The sequence below is a fragment of the Neolamprologus brichardi genome, chromosome 14 (assembly GCF_056152115.1).
Source record: "Neolamprologus brichardi isolate AB-2024 chromosome 14, ASM5615211v1, whole genome shotgun sequence".
In the NCBI taxonomy this organism is placed as follows: Eukaryota; Metazoa; Chordata; class Actinopteri; order Cichliformes; family Cichlidae; genus Neolamprologus; species Neolamprologus brichardi.
The window spans coordinates 31,739,661-31,764,443 of NC_142117.1; the positions used below are offsets into that span (position 1 = coordinate 31,739,661).

The 24,783-nt window shown below is 38.7% G+C and overlaps 1 protein-coding gene across 5 annotated transcripts; it reads left to right on the forward strand.

Moving 5' to 3' along the window:
* The first annotated feature begins 3,562 nt into the window (after nt 1-3,562).
* Nucleotides 3,563-24,571, forward strand: LOC102794249 (high affinity cationic amino acid transporter 1-like). 5 transcript variants are annotated; one of them, XM_087851122.1, is made up of 13 exons: nt 3,579-3,650; nt 3,971-4,056; nt 15,115-15,521; nt 15,603-15,761; nt 15,846-16,017; nt 16,118-16,251; nt 16,331-16,553; nt 17,618-17,757; nt 18,338-18,440; nt 20,471-20,670; nt 20,774-20,925; nt 21,446-21,554; nt 21,662-24,571. In XM_087851122.1, the coding sequence occupies exons 3-13, from the start codon at nt 15,152-15,154 to the stop codon at nt 21,832-21,834; spliced, it is 1,935 nt and encodes a 644-aa protein (XP_087707248.1). In that variant the 5' UTR covers nt 3,579-3,650; nt 3,971-4,056; nt 15,115-15,151; the 3' UTR covers nt 21,835-24,571. The 5 variants fall into 5 exon arrangements, with proteins under 5 accessions (XP_006796665.2, XP_087707248.1, XP_087707249.1 ...); XM_087851123.1 differs by lacking the exon at nt 17,618-17,757 and adding an exon at nt 18,021-18,157; XM_035910237.2 differs by having other exon boundaries at nt 3,971-4,027.
* Nucleotides 24,572-24,783: the final 212 nt, after the last annotated feature.

Genomic DNA, 24,783 nt, shown 5'->3' on the forward strand with positions numbered 1-24,783 from the left:
TCATTCATATGTATGACTGCTACAAAATATACGTTTTTTCCCGTCACGAGAACGTTTATAAACCTTGCACCAATTTGTCTTCTTGCATTTATTAGTGGTTCACAAGAAATGGATGTGTGACATTGGCGTGCACAAGGAGGGACTGCCTCAAAGCTATTGAACCAACTATCGTATTAGCCAGTATTTCGTGTTAGCAAGGAAAATCTAGTTTAAAGCGATGATATATGAACGGAAGATGTTATTAAATGGCTTAATCAAAGAGCTTTGCCATTGCTTTCTTCACCTTTGAATGACAAAAGTGTTCAACACCAGGCAAACCACTACCTGAGAATTATGCCAGTGAGTTGTATCAGATTTGATTTGATAGTTTCTTAAATCAGCACGATCGTTTGTCTTAAGGAAGCTGTTGCATGACACGCGTTCTGCCCTCTAGTGAATGATCTGTGCACTACAGGCAGGACCTGGATGTCACATGCAAAATGGCTGCTGTCAGGTTTGTTTTATTTTTTGTTTTATTATGTGTGTTTGAAGTTATCCAATAATATCTGGACAAAAATCCAAATATATGTTTCTGCTGTACTGAGGCAACTTAAAATTGCTTAATATTTTATACCTTATTTCATAGCTCATTAGTGCATAAAAATGTGCCCAGCAAATCAATTTTGATTATTTAATTCCTGTTTATTGTGACCGAATCTGATTGTTGCAGTAGTCCCCTACTAAATAGAAATAAAAACGCCATGTGATGTGTCTCCCTATCCTGTTGCATCCATGTTGTATTCTTTATAATAATATTTTTAAAGAGAGTGGAAATTGAGATATTTTTGTGTTTTTTATCTATAAAACTTCCTCTTCAGTTATTTATTTACCTGAAGGCAAAATTAAAAGTTTGTGAAAAGTTCCTGTCGGAGGGGAAAAAGAAGCAAATATTACAACTGTCGTGAATGCAGTAAAGGAGATTTGTTTTCTGCAGCAAACTTTGCCTTGTTTGATGTGCCAGTCTTTCCAGAGCGCATCCACGCCCTCTAGAGACTTCTTGAAGGCCATCTTGTCAAGCCTTGTCAGGTTTGATCAATTGAAAAACAAACAAAACTTGAACCTACGCTGATTTTATTGCTCTTCTGTGAACAAATCACACAATTAATGTAGAAATATCGGCGGATATATATATATTTTTTTATTTCTAAAAATGAATAATGAATCTGAATATTTAACATATTCCGTTATGACTAGTGAAGTTCAGCGTTTCCATCCTGAAAATGTGAAACAGTCGAGATCTTTGCTGCTTTTGTTCTCACCCTTGTTTTTGAAGAGAGCGAGCCCGTGGCTTTTAGGAACAATCGCCTCCTGTGGGTTTGAACACCTGTGGCACACAGTATGAGACCTGATCCCATTTAGACCAGCTAAGAGCCTTCCACAATCAAACGTGCTAGTATATGGGTGTGAAAGGCTTATTTTTTTTCCATTTGAGTCATTTAACATTTAACAATGACAGATCATCAAGATTTAATGACTTTCTGAATTTTAGTTCAAGAGTCTAAGAAAAGAGCTAAATCAACGTTTGCAGTTGCTCCGTGTCTGTCCATGTGTTAGGCTGATTACATGTTTCAGAGCCAGGAGGCTACAGACTCCAGAGACTCTTCTAACCCCTTATTTTAAAGACAAGTTGCAGCCATGAACAATATAACATTTTATACTGTCTGGTAATGCCCACTATAGGATGAAGATGATTTTACCTCCTTCTGATGATCTTAGCAGCATTTCCCGCTTTCTTGAAAGCCCTTGCTTTATGTTGTACACCCTGAACCTGGTCATACTTTCCCACTGCAGTTCTTGTTTGGATTGGGAAACAGGAAATCAAGATATAGGTCAAATTTCTTCTGCATTGTGCCAAACAAAATTTTTTCTAAAAATATTATTTTAGACTAATGTATTAATGGGTTTTGATTGTTTGCCCCCTTTTTTTTCATATCGTGGCTCAGATATAATAGTAATGCACAAAGGATCCAAACGGGTGCTATTGGAGTTAGCGTTATCTTTTTTAAGCAAGATCAAGATATTTCTGTACCGAAAGCTTAAAGACGTGATTGATATCCATTTGTATTATCTAACTCTTGGCAAGAGAGCAAACCAGTGAATTTGAAGCGGCCCTCAAATGTCACCATCAAATGCTTGAAAAGGAAGGATCCGACGCCTCCTGGGTCAAACTGATTTGCATCTTTGCTTTTAATGTGACTGATATGATTGTAAAATCTTGGTGGAGCCCTCTGGCATGAGCAAGGGAGAGGGGAATATCAATGCGTGTGATGGGACTGTTGTCAGGCCCAGCAGAGAATAACAGAAAATCCACTCCGTTTTTCATCTTTATGCAGAACGCTGACAGTGACTGGCTCCAACGCAGATCTTTGGGACCCAAAGTGCCACTCGTTTTCTATTGAAGGAAGTAATTAACTACATTCTCCTGGTATCTCATGTCTATTCAATCCTCATTAAACAGCTTGAATGAAAACCATCAGTGCTCAAGCTCCTGATAACCACAGCTGGGAAACACTGGCCTATAGCAACAAACTGATTTTAATACAGATTCCAGAAGACCCTGTTTATTAACGTGGTTAAGATAAGAGGTTTGATTAATCCCGAAGAAAGGGACAAACCTTGTATCTAAAAGGAGTGAAAGGCCGTGATAGCCGGTTGACTAAGTATTTCTTTTGAGGCACTTCCCCCCTCAGTTTCCAAAAAGAACTGCATTGCTTTAAAATCGCCTAAGACCACCTACTCCCATTTATCAAGGGCAGCTACAATTGGCCCACAGGGTGAGCGGCAGTCAACCATAAATCTAGAAATGTCAGATAAGCCAGTGTATAGAGCACTTCTCTTACCAATTATGTTTTAGAGAGGTTTGCTACATGCAGTAGTTATAGTCAAAGCAAAGGAGGGAGTCTTAAAGCAGCTTGATTTATCAACTGATCTCAAAAACTTCTGCTGCTATTACCAGCAGGACTCCCCAACTAGATGACTGCTCTTCTTGAAAGCTCCGTGTCCCAGGGTGGTGCAGATCTGTAACTTCTTCTTCTTTTTTTTTTTTGTTGCTTCGGCTTAAGATGCCTTTACATTGATAATCCTAAATCGCAGTGTACATTTGTATTATGTATTAACATCCAGACTAAAATAAGAAGCTCACCGCATGATACCATCGAGCAGCCTCAGCAGGAAACTCAGAGCGTGGAGTTTAACAGCTTTGTTTTCCCATTGGAGACTTTTGCAACTTCACATGCAAGCCATAATCATCCAGTGTTGATGCGAGTGTTTGTATGCATTGATGAAAGGAAGGAGGAACAGCAGGGGGAAAATGTCAATGTATGCGCACTGATATAGGGCTAATTTTAAAATTAACACATGACTGCAGGGTGTGTTGTTGTGTCTGATCACCATCAGGGATTCTTAGGGAGAAGCTGCTGAAGCTTTTACTTGTAAAGAGTGCCATCTGGTGCCTGCGAGGCTCCTTAACAATAAGTTCTCTGGGTGGAGCCACAGTGACACACCTCCGTGGGCGCGCTCGAGTTGTTCCCCGCCGGATTGTCCGTTGTAGGCGGAACATTTTTCATTCCACGGTGGACAGAAATGGAGCGTCTGAACTCTTCCTGAACTAGGCAAGACTTCACGAGCATGCTTTTGCTTATAAATTAATTTATTAGGGTGTGAGAGAACAGCAACATTTCGTTTCTCAGCCTTGACTGTAATAGTTCCCAAGGAAGCGGTGCACGTAGTGTTAAAGTCAAGGAGGGCTGATGCAACTTCCAGATGGGGGTTTTATCGGGGAGTGGGTTTTACATTTCCGTTCATACCAGCAGACCTTAAAGTAGTCCAGTGGGTGAAGTTATGTATTGATCCGCCGTTTTAGAGTTCCGACTGTTTGTGCGACTTTATAAAAGACTGGTCTTTGCACGCGGAGAAACATTGCCTTTTATAGGAGTCAGGAGTCATTTCCAGCAGTGACCTATCTGGTGTGAACCCACGCTGTAGCGCTGTACGCAAGTAGCTCAGACACAGACACAGGTACAATGCAATCTCTTTGTATTAACATTTGTTTTAATAGCTTGTTTAAGGTTTTGGGGAAATGTTGCAATTTCATAAGGTTTAAGTAAGCATATGTTGCATTTTGTAACCATAGAAAACTGCATGTTTTTGTTTGTTTGTTTGTTTAGTAAAACTGTGATAGGATTAACAATTTAGATTTAGGAGTAAACCATACAAAACACCAAGAATCTGTTCAGACTTACTTTTCTCTCAATCAGAGGCGGAGGCAGACATTTGATACACCTGGGGCTTAGCTCTAAAGGATAGTATGCATGTGGGGTGGGGGTGAAATGACTGAAAGATTAATAGGCTCTGTTTTGAGTTTTGTTCAAAAAAGAATGACTTCATATAGGGAAAAATATATACCACATATTCGGGACACCTTAAACTAGCTTTTTAATTAAGCAGCAAGGCAGAACAAAGTCGGGCTGTATCAAGACACGAGGACTAAACCCAATTCAACCAGAGCCAGAATTGATCCAGAATTAAAACAGGACTACAACAGTTCAAAATCAGAACTACTTAGGACTTAACCAAGACAGAATCAGAACTAGATGATAGTAGCACTAAAAATAATCATACCCCTGCACTACACTTATTTTTTAATTCTACCAAAGTGCACTATTTAGATTGAGAAAAGTTTATATAATTATTTAGCTTTGTTGTGCAAACAAGCCTGCAAAACCTAATAAATATAGAATTTGAAAAATAACAAACCTAAAAAGAAACACTAGGTACGAGATACATGAGTACCTATGATATGGTGATACTTTTCTTAAACAACCATTTGACTAACATGTCTGTCTCACCTGCTCTTGTTCCCTCTCTGTTCTGACCTCATTCTCCATCTCAATCTCTGCTCCTCTCTCTCCCTCTCTGTGCTGACAATCAAACCAAACACCAACATCATCAAATATACAGTTGAAACCAGATAATTAAAAACACTTTTTTAATTGTAACATTAAATCAGACTAAATGTTTATTTTTTTAGATTGATAAATATAAAAACATATTTGTTAACTTTAAGAGTAAAGAGAGAAACTGTCTGTATTTCTTAATTGTAAATGGCACCAAATTGTATTCAAACTGAGCCACACTTATGGAGCTCCACAATTCTTTTCCTGGTGTTTTGGTTGATATCTCTTGATTTTCCCATTTCAAAGAAACACCCTCTGTGTTTTGCCTTATATGCATCCACAGGTGTGCCACCAGTTTACTCACATGGACTCTAACCTATCAGAAGCTTCTTCAGCTCAGAATGGAATCGTCTGCAGTTTTCTTATTAATTAACAATAAACTTAGTGTATTTGTACTCCTAAATTTGATGAAAGTGATAAAAAATAGACTGCTCTGTCTCTCTTTATCCTGACATTTAACTAATTAAAAAGATATTTCAATATTTATTTATCCCAAACAAAACAAGTTTACTCTAAATTGATGTTGTACAGTAAAAAATGTTCTTGTGTTTTCCATAAAGTGTGTGTAACTATCTGGTTTAAACTGTGAATATACTGCTGTGTATTGAAATTCCTCTTGTTTTGCATAGAAATATACTGAACAACATACAAAGCATAATATATAAAATAACATCTACCAGAGTTTTTTCTTTGAAAGAAGCCCCTTATGTCCATTCTTGTATATCAGTACATTTCTGAAACAGATTTATTTAGCCGTGGAGGGAAACATCTGAAAATATGAAATAAACACACATGTAAGCTAAGACTCTCTAAAGAAACAGCATTGTTGTTGTTCGGCTTCTCATTTCGCCATTTGTTGATTCATTTGAAGAGCGAGTAACGTAATATGGGTCAAGTGATCAGTTTGATATCAATCTTTCGTGATACACCGTCATATTTACATTATTTGTACAGTACGAATGATTTGCTTTGGTACCTGGTCGAACTTCTGTTCTCCTCTGGCTGCCTGGCTGCGTTTCTCCAACAGCGCACTCGCAGGCAGCAGCTCCCCTCGCTCAGTCTGTGTCTGTGTGTGTGATATCCAATGATATCTGAATTAATCATTTTTTTATGAGCCAGGACTCAAAATTTTAATACACTTTAGCATTTTTTTCCTTTTTTTTAGTGTGAAAGTTATCGTTTAAATGCTGTTTTGGTGTTACTATAACACACAATATATGAATTAATAAAGTAAAAAAGCATAGGGAAGGTACAGGATGTCAACAGTGAATCAGTTAAAAGTCTGTAAGCTGCGTTTTAACAAAGATAACATTTATGGCCTGACTTTAAATCATGGTGTCAACATCACATCATTTCATAGAATGTGCTGTTGTTGATTACACTGTTTGTGTGAATTGTGCATACCAAATAACAGAGCAATAAGTAGACTGCACCTTCAGCTTTTCTAAACATTACTTGCTGAAGCTGTTTGCACGAACACAAGAATCCAAATCAGTCGTATCAGACATTAACCTCCTAGGACCTGGCGTCCACATATGTGGACATCACATTTTGGGTTGTCTAGACCAGGGGTGGGCAAACTTTTTGATTCGTGGGCCACATTGAGTTCTAACATTTGACAAAGGGGCCGGAACAGGAGCAGATAGATGGCATGCTTTGAAAACATCACCTCATTGGGGGAAAAATACACATCTTGGGATATGGAGAAAACATGTGCTTTAATTTCCAATGAAAATGACGAAAAGCATTACAATAAAATCTCTGACTTCGAAATGAGTCTTTAAACACTGAAAATCAAATAAATGAACATTTTATTTTAAAGCACTGAAAGTTCTGTTATCCTTCAGGATATCACATCACTCTCCTCCTGACTCTTTTTTTTTTTTTTTTTTTTTTTTTCCCCCAAAAACGGTAGGAGATGCAGATGTACTTGTCCTGTTCCTTTTATTCAATTTGTTTCCCCGGTGCCAAAAGTCAACAACGACCAGTGCAAGAACGAAACAGTTGCAGCAAGTCAGTCTGTGAAGCGTTATATTTGATCCGCGCGCACTGTTCATTTTAACAGCGTGCGTATCACGGAGACACACACATTTTAATGGGAGCAGTGTTGGTCTCCTTTTTTAGCCAGCGCATCAAAGTCTGGAGTTAGTTTTGTTGTGGCGATAAAAAGTGAATGACTTCGCCTTTTTGTTTAATATACTGGTGATATCTTCATCTATTAGTTCTACACGGCGAGTCACTGTCCTCCGTGATAAACTGATTTTCTCAAATTTGTCTTTGGTCTCCGGGCACAAAACACCTGCTGTCTCTACCATACATTCTTTTAAAAACTCGCCCTCTGACAGTTGTTTGCTGGCCTTTGCTATTTTGAATGAAAGCATAAAACTGGCCTTGACTCTTGAATGGCAGTTTGACGGTGAAAAAAACTTTGCTGAGCCTTCAAATTATCTGCCAACTTCTCAGCAGCAGCTTCCCGTTCTTTTGTTGAGAGCTTGCTAGCATAATTAGCGTGCTTTGTGGCAAAGTGACGGCTAATATTATACTCTTTAAAAACCGCCATGGTTTCTAGGCATATCAGGCAAACAGCAGATGATGTTCAGTGAAAAAATATTTAGTTGTCCACTCCTTATTGAACACTCGACATTCTCCGTCCACTTTCCTTTTCTTGGGTCTGCTCATCTTCATAGAAGGGCGGTGGGTCACAGGGTAAAGTGCAAACGTGGAGTAATAGGCCTACGCTTCACCTCAACAAAGCCAATATATCTAGAGTGTGCCATCTAGTGAGGAAACATCAGAATTGCAGGGGAAATAAAACAAGGTTAATTTATTAAATTTTTTTCAAGTTTGGCGGGCCGGATCAAAACGTTTAACGGGCCGCACGTGGCCCCCGGGCCGTAGTTTGCCCATGCCTGGTCTAGACCAAAATACAAAATCTTGCTCTGCAAGGACCCTTACGAGGACATTATACTGCCACTGTTCTATCGGAATTTAAAGCTAATGTCCTCATATGTGGGTCTCATTTTTCTCAGAAACAAAAATTAGGTAAACATCTGTTAATTCTTTGTTTTTACATTCATCAGGTCCCAATAAGACCAAATAGCAAAAAGAAATTAAAAATGCATGCCATGAAAGAGTTCACGTCTTAGGAGGTTAAATGATATTCACCCTGCCATCTTGCTAGCACAAGTCTGTGTAATGTCTCATTGAGCCCATGTGAACGTCTACAGAAATTTAGTTATCTTATACTCTTTATTTACACTCATGGGAATGAATTTCATGGTAATTTTGAGGGTTTACTGTTTGAAAACAAAAATAATTCTGGATGATACAGGTACCACGATTCCCTTGAGACTGACATTCCCACATGCAACAAAGTCAAAGCAGCATAGTAAAACAAAAATGTGAAACGCAGGAATTATTCTAAAATAGGTTCCTATAGAAATGTACGCAAGGTCAAACACTTTGCAGAATTTCACAGGCATCCATTAACCCGAGAAAGTGGTAACCCATTCCACTATTATTTTCATCTTTTAGCATCACAGGGAAGTATGATTTATTTAGGTCAAGCATGAGTGGGTGGGGGTCCTTTATATCAGAGTTTCTCTGTTTTCTTCCACAAGGTCAGGAAAAACCGTACAGCAGTGTTTAAGACATACTTCAGAGCTTCATTACTTAAAGGTATGAACAGCTCAAAACAACTCAAAAAATTGTGCAAACTATGTCTTTAATGACTGGATGCTGTTGCTTGTTTGTCGTACCTTCAGTGTCACAAGGTCAGATTCTCCTGGAAAGGAAAGTTTGTTTGGCTTGTGTAAGAAAGACGTCTGTGTTATGAACTCGCTCATGTGCCACATCCCCACAAGGGCAGATGGGCTTGTTGTAATAGCAGTCTAGTGCCAGGTGTTTAGAGGTCACCTGAATTGGCTCTTATGGCTTTTGGCTACTTTCAGATTCATGCAAAAAATTTTGAAATTGAAGAGGGTTAACAACGTTTCTCAAATTCGGGTTAAACAGTGTCAGGTTGCGTGTTTGGATGGATAGTTAGTTTGTTTGTTTGTTTGTTTTTTTTGAGAGGAAGTTAGGGCTGTTCGATATAACAATATATATCGGACATCTTGATGCATTCTCAATCATCCAGGAAAATAAATCTCCAAAAGTTTATTCTGTTCATCTGGACGTAGCGTTTTCTGGGAGAAACGCTTCGTCACTCATCCAAGTGACTTCTTCAGTCAGGAACAATGGGCTGTGACCTCACAGCCCATTGTTCCTACAGTGGGCTGGTTTCAGTCATTATGCAAATGTACTGTTTATAAGATTGGGGAAACCTGCAGTCAGCTGAGACTGAAGAAGTCACTTGGATGAGTGACGAAACGTTTCTCCCAGAAAACGCTACGTCCAGATGAATAGAATCAACTTTTGGAAATAAATATCGGAAGACGATATGAAAACGTCTGTCATTTCATATTTCGCTATCGTTTGTTTCGTGGTGTCGCAAAATGAACTGTTTACGGCAGTTTCGGTGGCTATAATAATTTCTTAAAGTTCGCTCTTTTTCTTATATTTAAAATAACCACACTATGGACGGACAAGCAACAGTTTTTACGCGTTGTCGTTAGCAACAACGATGGTAAACCCAGCATGTGGCTCTGCCGTCCCCTTGTTTATTTTCCACATAAACCTTTCACAATGAAACTAAAGATCCTGTTGAGATTTTTCAAAATAAGAGATTCACAGAATTTAGAGAAAATGTAAAATTTTTGTGATATATATCGTTGTCGGGATGATAAATGTCTTATATCGGGATATGAGATTTCGGTCTTATCGCATAACCCTAAGCACAGTTGGGTTTGCAATAGATCTACCATTTTAAGTCAACAACGAGCCATCCTAATGTTGGACTGGGTACCAGACAAACATATTTCAAGGCTATAATACTATCTTTTCAATCAATGTACACGAAGAGAGTCTTTTGAGATGTTGTTTCTATTAAAATTGGAATACCAAAAGTCTTTCCCAGAACCTCAAATACCTAATCCAGTTTACCTGTGATTGTTTTTTTCTTTCTTGTTTTGGTTTTGACCAGAGCTGTAGTTACTTTGTTAGCTCAAAGTTTTAAGTTCTCAATGTTTTCCTCCTGTCATCCTCAAACGTATACCAGTGTCACAGCATTTATCAAAGGCATTTGAAGGAGCAATGTTTTGCCTACAGCCAAAAAGTGAGAAGCATGCGATTGACTTCTGTTCCAAATATACTTGTGTACCCCTATGTGCCATGCGCAGGTGTTGTGCTCATTGATTGGCTGAAAAGAGGGCAGTGTCTTTTCCCGCCCACCCTCTGTTTTTAGCTCAGCCGTTACACGCCACATCATGTGAACGCTTCGGCAGCTCTCTGCAGTTTGTCACTTTTTTTTTATCCCAGGAAAATGACGTTCGTTTTCCTCAGGCAGCTTATAAGGGCAAATTCTTCCATGCCTTACTACTTTTAACATTTTCCACTGATACCAGATGTACTTATTTCCTTTTTAGTTTCAGCCCTGTTTGTTTTGGCAACCGCATTTTGGTGTAATCGCACAGAATTGAAATACCTAGGTGACCAGGTCACCACAACCTAGAAAGGCAACTCAGAAGTGTCAAGGTCAGACAGAGGACTTTCTGACTAGCGGTGGTGGTACCCTAACCTGACATGGCAGATGGTTTATTACACAGATCCATCTGGAATATTGTCCTTGTAAAGTGTTTGGAAAAGCACTAGCACTCTCAAAAGCACTTGGCACATGATTAGATAAACCATCTGCTTATCACCATCAACTGCAAACTAACTTCAGCTGGTCATATCAACAGACTAGGGGTGGGGGGTGGAGGGTCGTGCCAGAGATGAAGAGCTAAATGCATTCTGGGGAAATTTGAAACCCAAGTAAGGAGTCATTGAAGCTAGCTCTGCAGTTAAACAATTCCTAACATCTTCGCATGGAAAATGTGCACATTTTAATCACTCACAGGTTGCCACTTTCAAAATAAGAATAAAAATAAATACCTGACCTTCATTTAGCTGCAGATTTATTGAGTACTAGCTCCTTGTGCATACGTTTGGTCTAAACCGGCTTGTTTGGCTATAAACTCATAAAGTAAAGCCTGGATTGTGGATTGTCTTGTGATCATAATCTCCAAATCCAGTTCCTTCTCCAGATATTCAGTTCTCTACTGTTAATGTGTCTGCTCACCAGTCATAGAGTTCTTTTTCTTCTACATTAATTCCTAATACAAGGCAACCCAAGTTTCCTTGAATAAATTGCTGTAAGAGTGTGAAGTAATATAATCAGATCATAATTTTCATAGCCTTGCTGTGTTCTTGAATTGACAAAAACCTGCCGGAGTCTGTTTGTTTAGCCCCTGAGGGATTATATGTGGCATCACAGCTGCTCCTGAACCATGTGATGTGTCACTGTTCTATTTGTGAGACAGACACCTGAATGTTTTGTACACTAAGAGGCTTCTGGGTCATATGTCTAACCGATGCTTGTAAACGTCTCCCCCAACTCTGTTCTTCTGAAACTGATTCTGGAACTAAAGAGAGAAGTTGCAACGTGGAGCTAAAAGCAGAGCAGCTGAGTTCATCAGTAAAGGTAGAAGTTCCTGCTCTGCACTGTGTTGTAAAAGTGAGCACACGTCAGTATTGTTTGGCAGGTCTATAGCCGTCTCTGATGTGATGTTTTAAAAGGGACTTTAAGATTGAGCAATCCATTGCCAAGAATTGCCGTAAACGCTGGTCTGACATGATTGGGAGCATCGTGGTTTGACTTAACTGTTTTTAAATACATACAACTGTCGTTACTGTTTATTCTGCGTTATTTCACTTATTGCTCATGTTAATTACTTGGCGATTGTGTAATCTGTGTCGTGAACCTCCTACTGCATGTGCAAACGTACTGATAAAGAAGCTCAAATTGATTTGTAATGCGCTTTCCATTGTAAACAGAAGCATGAAATGTTGATAACAGTAAATGTAGAGAACAGAAAATGTGATTGAAGTCCAATCTACTTATTCAGTGCAGACGATACAAATCAATGGGTCATACTTTCTCTGTTGAACACAGCATTCATTAATGCTGCAATGTGTAGCTTTGTTTGACATCTTCAGAATAAATGCTGATGCAGTTTGATTTGGTGTGATGTGACTATACAAATCAAGAAAGCTGATATACAGTAAATCCTACGTGATCAAAACTTGTTTCGAGTAGAAATAACCTGAGAAATGTGCTAAGAAGCAAGATCGGTGGTTTAGCAAGTTAGGCTGGAAGAGCTTCATTGACACTGTGTGTTTACGCACATGTGTGTGGGTGTGTGGTTTTTTTGTGTGTGTGTGTTTTTTTTTTTTTAAGGCAGGGGGAGGAGGTCTTTCTGTCCTTTGATATGCAGTATATTTTGTGGCTCTATAGCAGGGATGTCAAAATAATTTTATATTGTGGGCCACATCCAGCCAGACGGGCCAGACCACATGATAAATGTGTAAAATTACCCCCAAAATCCTGGTAGTTAATTGCCCTAACTGTCCTTTTAATTATATAATGTAAAGTTTTCATTAACATGTATACATTTTATTTATTTATTTATTACACTCTGAAATCAATGTAAAAAACAAACAAACAAAAAAACAAAAAAAATTCTATCCGGTCGTTAAGTGATGACGTGACGAATCCTGCTTCCGGGCCTAAAGTAGTCTGCGTTTAATATGGCTTTTGTGTTGTTAACATGTTTAATGTTTTGTATTTTCTTCTATCTAATCTCAAAAAGTTCCTAAAACAGTCAGTGATTACTGTTGGGATCCCTCGGCTTTTATTACCGCTAATCATTTATTTAAGCTCAGTTTTTAAAACCTTAGGATGTAACTACAGCCCAGCCCATGCAGCAGTATATGAATGACTAACCTCCAATTGTGGATGGATTATCTCAGTTGTTCTCCTGGCTGAAGTTTGGTCTGTTTACAGCATCCTGCCATGCGATTACATTTGTTCCTGACCACTGAGAACACTCACGTTAACTTTTATCAAGTGGAAAAATAGTTAGCTTGTTTATATTATGCGTGTGTCGCTAGCGGTCACGTAGCACATCATTATATACCAGCTAGCCAAACTTCAGTAACCCTACAAACATCACTGCTGTTTAGTTTTCTGTCTTCATTTATGTTGGAAGTGATAACAGAGCTGTACGTTTTAATTTGTTTCCAAAACCCCGCAGTCAGGACATGCTATATTGTATTTAGATAGAAGCTAGCGAGCTAACTTCCTGCTAACTTCTAACTCCGTTAAATGTCATAAATTCCATTTTCATGGATGCCTGGATGTTAAACTCAGTTGTTACACCTGGTAGAGCAGAACGCTGATCATTTTATTAAAGATGAAAGACTTTAGACAGTTTTTCAACTCTCAGTAGTGCCATAGTGATCGTTTGATATATGGACCTGCAGCGGAGTTTAGGCCCAGACACGGCTAGTGACGTCAGACTTAACGAACGGATAGTAAATGGTGGAAAAATCAGGAGCTTTTTTTTGTCATTTGATTGTTTATCTATTACTTAATTTAGTGGTACTTAGTTTGATGTTGTATGAATGGAAAAGGTGGGGTGGGGTCTTTAACAATAGGAAAAGCTTTAAAACGTATTAAAGTCCATGTAAAAATCTATTTGCTCCTTAACATTTTCAAAAGCTGTTCAGTGGGCCTGATTGGAGTGTTTGCTGGACTGATTCTGGACCCTGGGCTGACACCGCTGTGTAGTGGTAGACATCTTTGGCTAACAAGTGAACAGGGAAAGTTCCCAGTTCGATTCTGGGAGGAGAAATTGAATCCCCTTAGGGTCGTGTCTGGAAGGGCATGTAAAAACTCTGCAAAATTAAACAGAGTTACCTGTAGAGGCAGCCTCTTATAAAAAAGGGAGCAGACAAACAGCTGTTTCTGCTTCTGCTATTTCTTCTAGTATGCTAGTACAACTGAATAAATCCCAGATCTAAAGTTTCGGAAGTGCAGCCTGTACAATCACGCTGTCACTGGAATTTTCATGCATTCAGTCATTTGTTTGGTCTTTTTATATGTTATTTATCAGTAAGAATATACAGTCAGTAACATTAATTTCACTTTGATCTGCCAACAAACTTTAGTGAATTTTATGTCTCCTGTATTAAGCTATGGAAGAGTGTCATTAACAGGAAAGAGCAAAGAGGCTGAGCCTTTGTACAGATGATGAGTTCAGGTGGAGTGAAAGAAAACGTTTTTCTTACTTTCAAACAGAAGCTCATTAAAACCATTACTAGGTAAAAGTTGTTAGGTTGCATTAACATCAATTATTGTTATGTACACCATCAGAATGTCAGTTTTCTGCTGCAGGAAACATCGCAGCAATGCAATGTTGATATGCTTGCTTTTCCTCATTGCAGCCACCGCAACTGCTTTACACGCGTACTCACTCATTCACTACCACATTCCACATGTGTTACCACACGTGCAAAAACACTTCAACACGCAACAAAATTTTCCTCATCTAGAAGATGCAATAAAGTCTGAACATTTTTGGTGCCTCTTGCTAATGTAAGAAAGCCTTCGAAGAACACAGAGTAAAGGCTGTTTTATTGTGTGCCGTAATTCAGGTTGCAAGCATGCCTTGATGTAACTGTACTTGTGATTATTTATTCATTTATTTTTGCATTTAAAAAATGTTTTCTGTAAAAACTTAGATTTTAATAAGGCACATAAATACAATTAATCGATTTAGTTATTTAGGCATTACAATTATTAAAATTCCTACAATTTAAAAGACCTGTTTTTAATTGTTTTTGTCTTTTTGTATCTATTTTTGTTCATTAATAAGCAAAAGTATTTGTTATCCAATTAACTAATGGATGACAATACTGATAACTGTAGTCCTACAGTAATGGCAAGAATTATGGGATAGGTTTTTTTTCTTTTTGCAGACTAATAACTTTATAGTTTCTAGTGTTGTAAACATACATGTTATACGTGTTACATTTAAACCAAATGTTCTTTGGATTTAGATCGTCTTCATTTGCTTATTGACAGTTGCGTAGTCTCTTTTCTTATTTTGTCCTTATTTCTGTTCCGCTTTATCAACAGGAATCTATTGACGAAATTCTCCAAACTGTAAACCAAGATGATTCTGTCTACACTGAAAGGCATTGGGAAGAAACTTCTGAGAGTGAAGGTTGTGGACAGTAGCATAGAGGAGTCCCGCTTGGCTCGATGTCTTAACACGTTTGACCTCGTGGCCCTGGGCGTCGGCAGCACACTCGGTGCTGGCGTCTACGTGCTCGCTGGTGCCGTAGCCCGAGAAAATTCAGGACCCGCCATTGTCATCTCCTTCCTCATCGCTGCCATGGCTTCAGTCTTGGCTGGTCTGTGCTACGCCGAGTTTGGAGCGCGTGTTCCCAAAACTGGCTCGGCTTACCTCTACAGCTATGTTACAGTTGGAGAAGTATGGGCATTTATCACCGGCTGGAACCTCATTCTCGCTTATGTCATTGGTGAGACGCTTTAAATAAAGAGGGAGTTCCCTGCTACTCTTGATTTTTGTTAAGTTTACATACCGAATACTGTTTGCACAGGAACTTCGAGCGTGGCCAGGGCATGGAGCGCAACCTTTGATGAGCTTATTGGAAGGAAGATTGAGCTCTTTTGCAGACAATACATGACCATGAACGCCCCGGGAGTCTTGGCAGAATATCCAGACATATTTGCTGTCGTAATCATAGTCGTTCTGACAGGTCAGAAATGGATGCATCTCTCTCTTGTTTTGTCTATTGCTTCAGGTTATGTTCTTTAATCTTTCATGTTTTTACTGCTTGCAGGGCTGCTTGTATTTGGTGTAAAAGAGTCAGCCATGGTAAACAAAGTGTTTACCTGCATCAATGTACTGGTGCTGGTGTTTGTAGTCATCTCTGGCTTAGTTAAAGGAAACAAAGAAAACTGGAACCTGAACCCTGAAAAGATCCTTAATGCCACGAGAAACTCTACTTTTAAGTGCGTTTAATAAATATCTTATTCCCAAATGTCTATATCCCTAATGATACATCAGAGGTTTTTATTAAATGAGTAAATATTTTCTGTCTGTTATTTCTAGTGTGTCCGATTTCATTCAAAATGAGGATTTTCTCGGTGCTGGTGGTTTCATGCCCTTCGGTTGGACTGGAGTCCTCTCTGGTGCAGCAACCTGTTTTTATGCCTTCATAGGGTTTGACTGCATTGCCACTACAGGTGAGGGAAATTATATTAAATTGGTGACTCATAAAGGAGCTATGTTCTCTTAACATGCTGGATCATGTTCCCTCCCCAGGAGAAGAAGTAAAGAATCCACAGAGGGCCATTCCTGTTGGCATTGTGGCCTCTCTCCTCATTTGCTTTGTGGCATACTTTGGTGTATCTGCAGCCCTCACTGTGATGATGCCTTACTACATGCTGGACAAGAGCAGCCCTCTTCCTGTGGCTTTTAAGTATGTGGGCTGGGAGGGAGCCACTTACGCGGTGGCCATTGGCTCTTTATGCGCACTGTCGACTAGGTAAGTGTGTTTCCTGCTGCCTCTCAGCATGAGCATTCATTGAGGACTTGTAATTATTTAGCACGCTTTTTTTTTAGGAATGAATAATTCATGTATTTTACACTTTCTATAATTTTATTATTATTGTCTTTTTTGCTTAGTCTAAGATTAACTAGATCTGAGATTGAATATGCAAATAAGTGGCAGAAACCATCAAAGGTATTATCTTATGGAGCCGAGTTGCAGAATGATTTATTGAAAGATGCCCTGTGGTGTTTTCCTGTAACAAAAATATATTGTATACATAGTTTTACTCACTAAAATGCATTGTGTTTATTCTTGATGTCTTACAATTATATCTGCTTGTAAAATATTAAAAGCACAAAGCATATACGTGTTAAAACAAGCCTGCAGTGGGATGTGGTTGGGCTGCCTTTTTGATAAGCTATGCCACCTGCCGATTAACTGAGTAGTGCATCTGTGTTGAAGCAAAGTCCCACACAATAAAATATTATTACATCAAGCTAATAGCAGGTAACTCCACAGGGTGACTTTAATTCAGCTTCAAATACTTTGGGAGAAAATTTTAATCTCAAGAATAATTTCCTAGAAATATTATGATGTATTGTGTATTTTTGCTTATGTCTTAATTATATATTGTTTTATGGATTTAAAAAAAACATTTACTAACTGTTTTTATCCGTACTAATTGGCATGCTCGTTCTTAGGTAGTTCTTTGGCTATTATTAAATAGCAGCATGTTTGCTAATTTGCTAAACTTGACACTGAAATGAAAGGCCTGATATAAAAGTGTAGGGAGCCTGAAGTTCAGTGCCAATGACACCTGTGGGATGAACTGCATTAACAACAATGACCAAACGTCACACTCCACATCACTGAAACTGAATGAGAATGCGAGTAAATCTCTCAGCTGGCTCAGCGATCACGTAGACCTACAGTTTGAATGCATTTACATTATATCCACTCACTTTTTTTGGTTTTTTGTTTTAATCTTTTGAAACTTGTTATACATTTTGTGTGGATTGACTTGCATGGCATGCTTTTCTTTTTCTCCTGTGTACTAGTTTACTAGGCTCCATGTTCCCAATGCCCAGAGTGATCTGGGCCATGGCAGAAGATGGTCTGCTCTTCAAATGCTTGGCTAAAGTCAGCACACGAACCAAAACCCCTCTAATAGCAACAATAACATCAGGTCTTGCGGCAGGTGAGGTCACAAACTAAACTAAACTGGCTGGGGTTACTTTCTTCTGATCCTAGGCAACTCTTGGTACACATGGCCTTAAACACACTAACTCAACTTTAATCAAGTTTGTAAATTTACCAGTACAATGCATGACCGCAGCAACTTGCTGTCAGGGTGTTGGGCTGAAAATGATGGTGGACTTGTGTGACACCACACTGCACACACATTCTTTCAAGTTATAAATCTGTGCCTCCTCCTCCTCCTTCCTTTTATCCTTGGCTTAGTCTCCTTGGCTCCATGTTTCCACTCCCACGCATTATCTTTGCTATGGCCCGTGATGGTCTGCTCTTCTCGTTTCTGGCGCGTGTCAGCGCGAGGAAGACTCCTATCATCTCCACCTTTGTGGCAGGGCTTTTATCTGGTAGGTAGCTGAGATGAAGCCAAAGGCAACAGTGCCCCCTTATGGAAGGAGGATGGTGGCAAGTCGTTCAAGCTTCTAAATAATTAAGCTGAAAAAATACAATGTCTGCATTGCTTCCATGCAATTAATGTTCTTTATGGCTTTTGTAACCTTCATGTGGTTCACCTGTGTCTCCTGCAGCGGTGATGGCCTTCCTGTTTGACTTGAAGGACCTGGTTGACCTCATGTCCATTGGGACTTTGCTGGCCTATACTCTGGTGGCAGCTTGTGTGCTGGTCCTCAGGTAACCCTCATCTCTTAGCTTATTTATTCAGTCTTAAGTGTTTTATTTTCAATTTTAATACTGCATACTGAACACTCTGGTCTGACCCAATTTCCCACAATGATATCAACAGACTAGTCTATGATGTCTGGCGAGGATAAATGTAGAAATGGACATAATGAAAATAAAAACATTAAGAGACCACTTAATCATCACAAAGACAGTTTAACTCGGGCATATTTAAACACTCTGGTTATGAAGCGTGAAACACTGTGAATCCATTTCACCTGCTTCGGTGCAAATATAAGTGAAGGCACGAGCAATGGAAAGGGAAAACAAAGACATCCCCCAAAAAGGGGACGGTTTTGCACATGTTTATTATAGAGTATTGCTGTGTCGTTATCACTCATGATTGATTGATTGTAGTCTAGTTTTACTGGTTTTTATGTCAGAAAGAGTTCATGAAGGTGATATGAGGTTGGGGCTGCTCAATTAATCGAATTTTAATCTCGATTACGATCTGGGCTTTCAACGATCATTAAAAATGACTGAGCCGATTATTAGCCCCTCCCTCGTGCTTTTCTCTCGCGCTGCTCCGTGTGGCAAATCGAGGGCACCTCTCTGCATTTCGAACACTCGTCACAACAATTAAGAGGACCCGAGGGAAGCCCAGAAAGCTAAGCAGAAGTTATTTGGAGAGGAGAGTGACTGCCGTTGGTTGAAAAGAGAGGTAAAAAAAAAACTTCAGTGGTGTGGAAACATTATGGGTTCGCGGAGTCAGACGTGGATCAAGTAGACATAGTGTGTAAACTTTGCTACAGTGTCGTAGCTGCACCACAGAGCAACACTGCAAAGTTCACTAAACATAGATGTTTTTTCATTTATTTTTTATATTGCAAACATTTGCACTGTTATCAGTATTTGCACACTATTTTATATTGTTTTTTGACAATCTTTAAAGCCATTATTCAATACATTGTTATTGTTAAATAAATATCGTCAAATAATCGAGATCTCAATTTCAGTGAAAATAATCGTGATTATCATCGAGCAGCCCTTCATGAGGTTAGGGCATCTTCTAGCGGGGCCTGTGCTCACACACTAGTATCGTGCTCGTATGAATACAGGATGCCACGACCTCCTCCCACTGTCTCAGAGTCTCTAAAAGCTCGGTAGGAAGCACGTATGGAAGTAGCCTCTGGGGGCCTGAGCTCTGGCAGGGCTCCTGCTGTTCTTCCTAACACAAAGAGCGACAGCCTGGTCGTGCTCTTGTGTAGCAGGCCGTCTCCTGGTATCTCTTCCACATACTTAACTATGCTGAGAGACACAGGAATAGGAGGAGCTCAGGAGCACAAACAAAGAGCAAAACTACAGTTTTAGAGCTGTTACATTATGAATTTTACTGTGATGATCAAGTGGTCCCTTATTTTTATTAATTTTATTGTATTTATTAATTTTTTTATTAGAGTCGTGTAATTTTAATTACTCAGATAATTACTCGGGAATTCCTACAGTACTGTACTGAAACGACTGACCTCCACCTTTTCTAAATCATGTCAGTGGGAATAATAAGAAAAAGAAGAATGCACATTATTTGTATGTCATTGATTTGATAGCTGTTAGGTTATAATAATGATTTAATAATATTTAACGATGAGATTTTATTATGTGTTGCAACATGAGCCTCTCTGTTCAGTGTTTTTGTGACCCGGCCAGTTGTGCTTGCATGTTAGTCTCTTTGTGTAATTGTTGAGAGGGCTAACAGTTTCAGAGGTGAAGAGTGAAACCAGCAGCTAGATGGCACAGTGCAGTCTGAGCAGATTTGTGTCTCTTTAATACTGCTTTTCTGCTCTGCTTTGATGTAGAGAGTAGAGAAAAGCAGGAAAACCAGCTGTCGGCTCATCAGAATGGTGTCTTATCCTAGCATAATGGATTTTTAAATGTGCTAGTAATTATAGCTCTGTTGTATGCAGACGTTTGAGTTGTGGGAACAGTGGGATAGGGACTCTTACAGTTTCATTTTTGTAATTTTCTTTTTTTGTCTTGTGAAGGTACCAGCCTTTACAGCCCAGTGCAGCCTATGAGATGGCCAATACTCAGGATGAGCCTGAAATTACATATAGGGATGGGAGTGTTGATATTTTATCGCAACCTGATGATCGTTTCACTTTCAAAAATCTTATTAACCCTCCGAACACTGAGCCGTCATCTCTCTCTGGACTCATCGTCAACGTCTGCACCAGTATACTTGGTGAGAAACTGGGTGAAAGTCCCAGAACTATTCATGTGATTACCGATCCAGCACATCATCTGGTGTCATCGCTTGTTTATTTTGTTTTTTTTCCCCCCACCAGGTGTTTTGGTGTGTGTCTTCAGTGTTGTAGCTTCTCAGGGAGGATTTGCACGCTGGTCTCTGACTGCCCTCTGTGTTATCGTGGCTATCTGCCTGGTTCTAATCATTATTATATGGAGACAGCCACAGAGCAAAACCAACCTTACCTTCAAAGTGAGTGTGTGTCCTTTTACTAAAGGCTTTTCTCATGCTATCTCATACCCACATAGCAGTGTGAGCTCATCACTTTTAGAAATTAATAATCAATAACACCCAGATCCTCTTTCAAAGTAACTTCCTCCATGTAAAATGCTGAAAAGTCAATATGCTCTTGTTTGAATAAAGAGTTAAATATGAGATATAATATACTAATGTACTATATAACATGTGATGTGATTCTAGAGACAGAAAATGCCAGTTTAGATTTTATTGTAAGCAGATATTGAGAAAAAAGCATTTAGGGCTTATTGGGTAATTCCACAATAAGTCTTGATTTCTCAGTCAGGAAAGAAATGTGAGTTTTGAATTAAAAGTGCTGCACAATTTTTCAATCGAGCGTTAAAAAATAACACTTAATTTTGTCAGGGATTCTCCTACGTTGCCCGTATGTCAAAGATTGCTTTGCAGATTGTAAAATTTGTTTTAAATGCAAAGTTTTAGCCAGTCTTATACCCAATAAATACTCTATCCACAGGTCCCATTGGTGCCACTGGTGCCGATCATCAGCATGTTTGTGAACGTGTACCTGATGATGCAGCTCGACAAAGGAACGTGGTTGCGTTTTGCCATCTGGATGACCATAGGTACTTTAGACCAGCAGTAACAATTAACGTCTGTGATGTAATTTTATTTTTTAAAACTTGTTGTTATTATTATTGTCCATTAATTCATGTTTCTATGTGAATTGTAGGTTTTGCCATCTACTTTGGCTATGGTATACGTAACAGTGCAGAGGAGAGGTTAGCCAAGTGTGACAATTACGAAGATAGCTGCACAATAAAGGAAGAGTCCATGGAAACAGAGAAGGAAGCCTTCTTACACCATACACAAAACTCCACCCGAGAAGATGAAGATGGTTTCTGAGGAGATGGGAGGGTTTTATTAAAACATTTATTTAAATAGGGGTACAGGAAAGAAGGCGCAAGTATGTTTCACGGAGCGGTAAGGACAACATTACAAACAAAACAGCCCTTACCTATTGTGAAAACGCCAATCAACTAACTAAATTAGACAAATGAAAAGTTACAAATCTACAATTCGCTAACAACTCAAAGAAAAACGGGGAAAAAATGTAAATATTGCATTTGCAGCTGTCCTCTACAAGTTTTCTGTGTCGAGGTTGGCACAGAACAATGTCACAAAGGACCTATCAACACAAGATTATCAATTAAATTCTAACCTAAACATAACGTATTATCATGCAGTCATGACAATGAGCTTAAAAATCCAAAATGGCCAAAGACCTTGAGTCCCTGCAGACCATGCAAGTGCTCAGTCGTCAGCCAACGACAAGAAAGATGAAAACACGAGGAGCCAGTAAGAAGAAAGAGTCCAGAGACCAGTATATCCTTTACCCCTTTTTTCCCCAAAAGGAATGTAACATCTGTGCTGTGAAATAGCCATGAAGTTTTCTGAAAGACTATCTGCAAGTTCAGGAGACACATGGAGACTTTTTTAATTCTACTACCAACCAAAAATGTTGACTACATGATGATTGTAAAAAGCCTAATAAGATTTAATGGCTAATTAGCCAAGTATTTCTAATTGAAGCAGTATGAAATTATGTGAAAAGAAGATTGTTGTATTTTTTTTATTGTAATGTGCTTTGAAATGATCAGTTTCACAAAACATAACAGAATCCATCGATTCAAAATGCTTTTGTTTTTACAAAAATATTATCCGACCATAAATGGATCTTCATAAACTTCATTTTGGGTTTTAAACAGTATATTAGAATGACCGCACATCAGATTTTACATGAATGATATCACATAATGTTCAGAATGTGTTATTGCTCACCTAGCTTCAAAGTGCTCGACATTTGTATATGTTGACTGTGTACAAAAAAGACAAAACACTTGGACGAGGGTGAGAATTTTAATGTACCATCAGTGCCTTTTGTGAGAAAGTTGTTAACTGAGAAATCTCTTAGTTGTAAATTTACCCTTAAGATGCAGTTTTGGGGGTTTAAGCAGTGTTTCTATTACTGAAAACAATACAAGTCACATGTCTTTGGATGTCTTGTACATTGAATGTATAGCTCATATAAACTCAACATGGTGCTAAAAGTAGCATTCTCAGTGCATCCATGTGTTTGCAGGTCTTTCTGATTGATTGGTACCAACTGCTAATCTTACCAGAGTACCAATGCTATCTGTGGGAATTTGTACTTTTTACTCAAAGAAAAAAAGCTGCTTATTTTAATCGAGTTTATATTTTAACCTTTTAAGACCCGAATTCTTCCACAGCATGCATTTTTAATTTATCTTTGATATTTGGGCATGTTGGGCCACGATGAATGTAAAAACAAAGAATTAGCAGATTTTTTTTTTTTACCAAATTTTTGTTTCTAAGAAAAATGAGAGCCGCAAATGAGGGATATTTGTTTAAAATTTCAATAGAATAGTAGCAGTATAATGTCCTCGTAAGTGGTTATCAGGCCCTTGTAGAGCAAAATTGAGTATTTTGGTCTAAATAACCCAAAATGTGATGTCCAAATATGTGGACGCCAGGTCCTAGGAGGTTAAAGTGCCTATTCTCCAAATGAATTTTTAAAGATAGGAAATTCCTCTATCACGAGCTGCCTTTGTGTAATATTTTATATATAAAACTAAATGTTTAAACGAAGATTTAAAAAAAATCATATATTTATAACTACATGAAACCCAAGTGGATCCTTTTAACTTTTTAATTCACACATACCTGATAGGTTGAAATACAATCAGTTTGTGATTATTGCACGCCTGTAGTTTACATGGTGATATAACACTTCTTTAGTTCACTTTTATTTTGAAATGCCAAAACCTACACTGTATGTTTAGAAACACAAAAATGGTGTAGGTCAAGCAGGAGAATGTATGTATGTGTGTGTGCAGATCTTTGATGCAGCTAAAACTAAAGTACAGCAACGTTTGTATGTCAGCAAAGGTCTGGAAATGCAACTGCGTGAAAAATCTCTTCACTCAGTCCGTTTTTAAACGCCAATATATATTCAGCAGTAAATAGGTGATGGCAATGACACTGTGAGACAATTTATTTCAGCTTATGGTCTTTTTGAGGGAATCTATTAATGAAACCTGAAGCCAAGATCCATTGGATTTAACTTGATCATGTGTCAGAGTAATTTCTGTAGTTTTTTAATAGTTCCTATAGATTATTTTTGCTGGAGTGGTATAACAATTTTTAAACCCTCACCTTGTAAATAAATGTTTGTGCTCCAGAATGTAACCAGGCATTGTTTACCTGGCTGTTTGTAAATCAGTAAGATATGAGCACATGTTATTTTGAAACGATGCATTATTGTTAAAATGTAGAAAACATTTTAATGCTGCCTTTGTAAATACATTTTTTGATGTTACTTGAGTTACTGACTGTATGCAGTGTTTATGGGAGTGCTGTACTTGCTGTGGTTACATGTCAAAAGGTCACATCATGCTTCAGCCGTGCTTTGCATGCTGCATAAATGCATTTTATAGTGTTGATATGTGATAATGTTCAGTGTACTGTGGGGGGGGAAGGCACACTGTTCACTATATGTTGTTGTCATATTGGTTATGGTTTGTATAGTTCTCGATGTAAATAAATAATCCTGAAAGCTAAAGCTGACTTTGATTTATTTCACATAAACACCTCCTGCTGTAGGCAGCACGGTGGCACCGTGGTTAGCACTGTTGCCGCACAGCAAGAAGGTCCTGAGTTCAATTCCAACATCAGGCCGGGGTCTTTCTGTGTGGAGTTTGCATGTTCTCCCCGTGTTTGCGTGGGTTCCCTCCGGGTACTCCGGCTTCCTCCCACCGTCCAAAGACATGCAGC

Bases quoted from the DNA above. Each gene is read 5' to 3' on its own strand.
- LOC102794249 (XM_006796602.3), top strand. From the start codon at position 15,152: ATGATTCTGTCTACACTGAAAGGCATTGGGAAGAAACTTCTGAGAGTG. The intron at 15,762-15,845 runs GTCAGAAATGGA...TACTGCTTGCAG, and splicing joins AATCATAGTCGTTCTGACAG to GGCTGCTTGTATTTGGTGTA. The intron at 20,671-20,773 runs GTGAGAAACTGG...TCCCCCCACCAG, and splicing joins CGTCTGCACCAGTATACTTG to GTGTTTTGGTGTGTGTCTTC.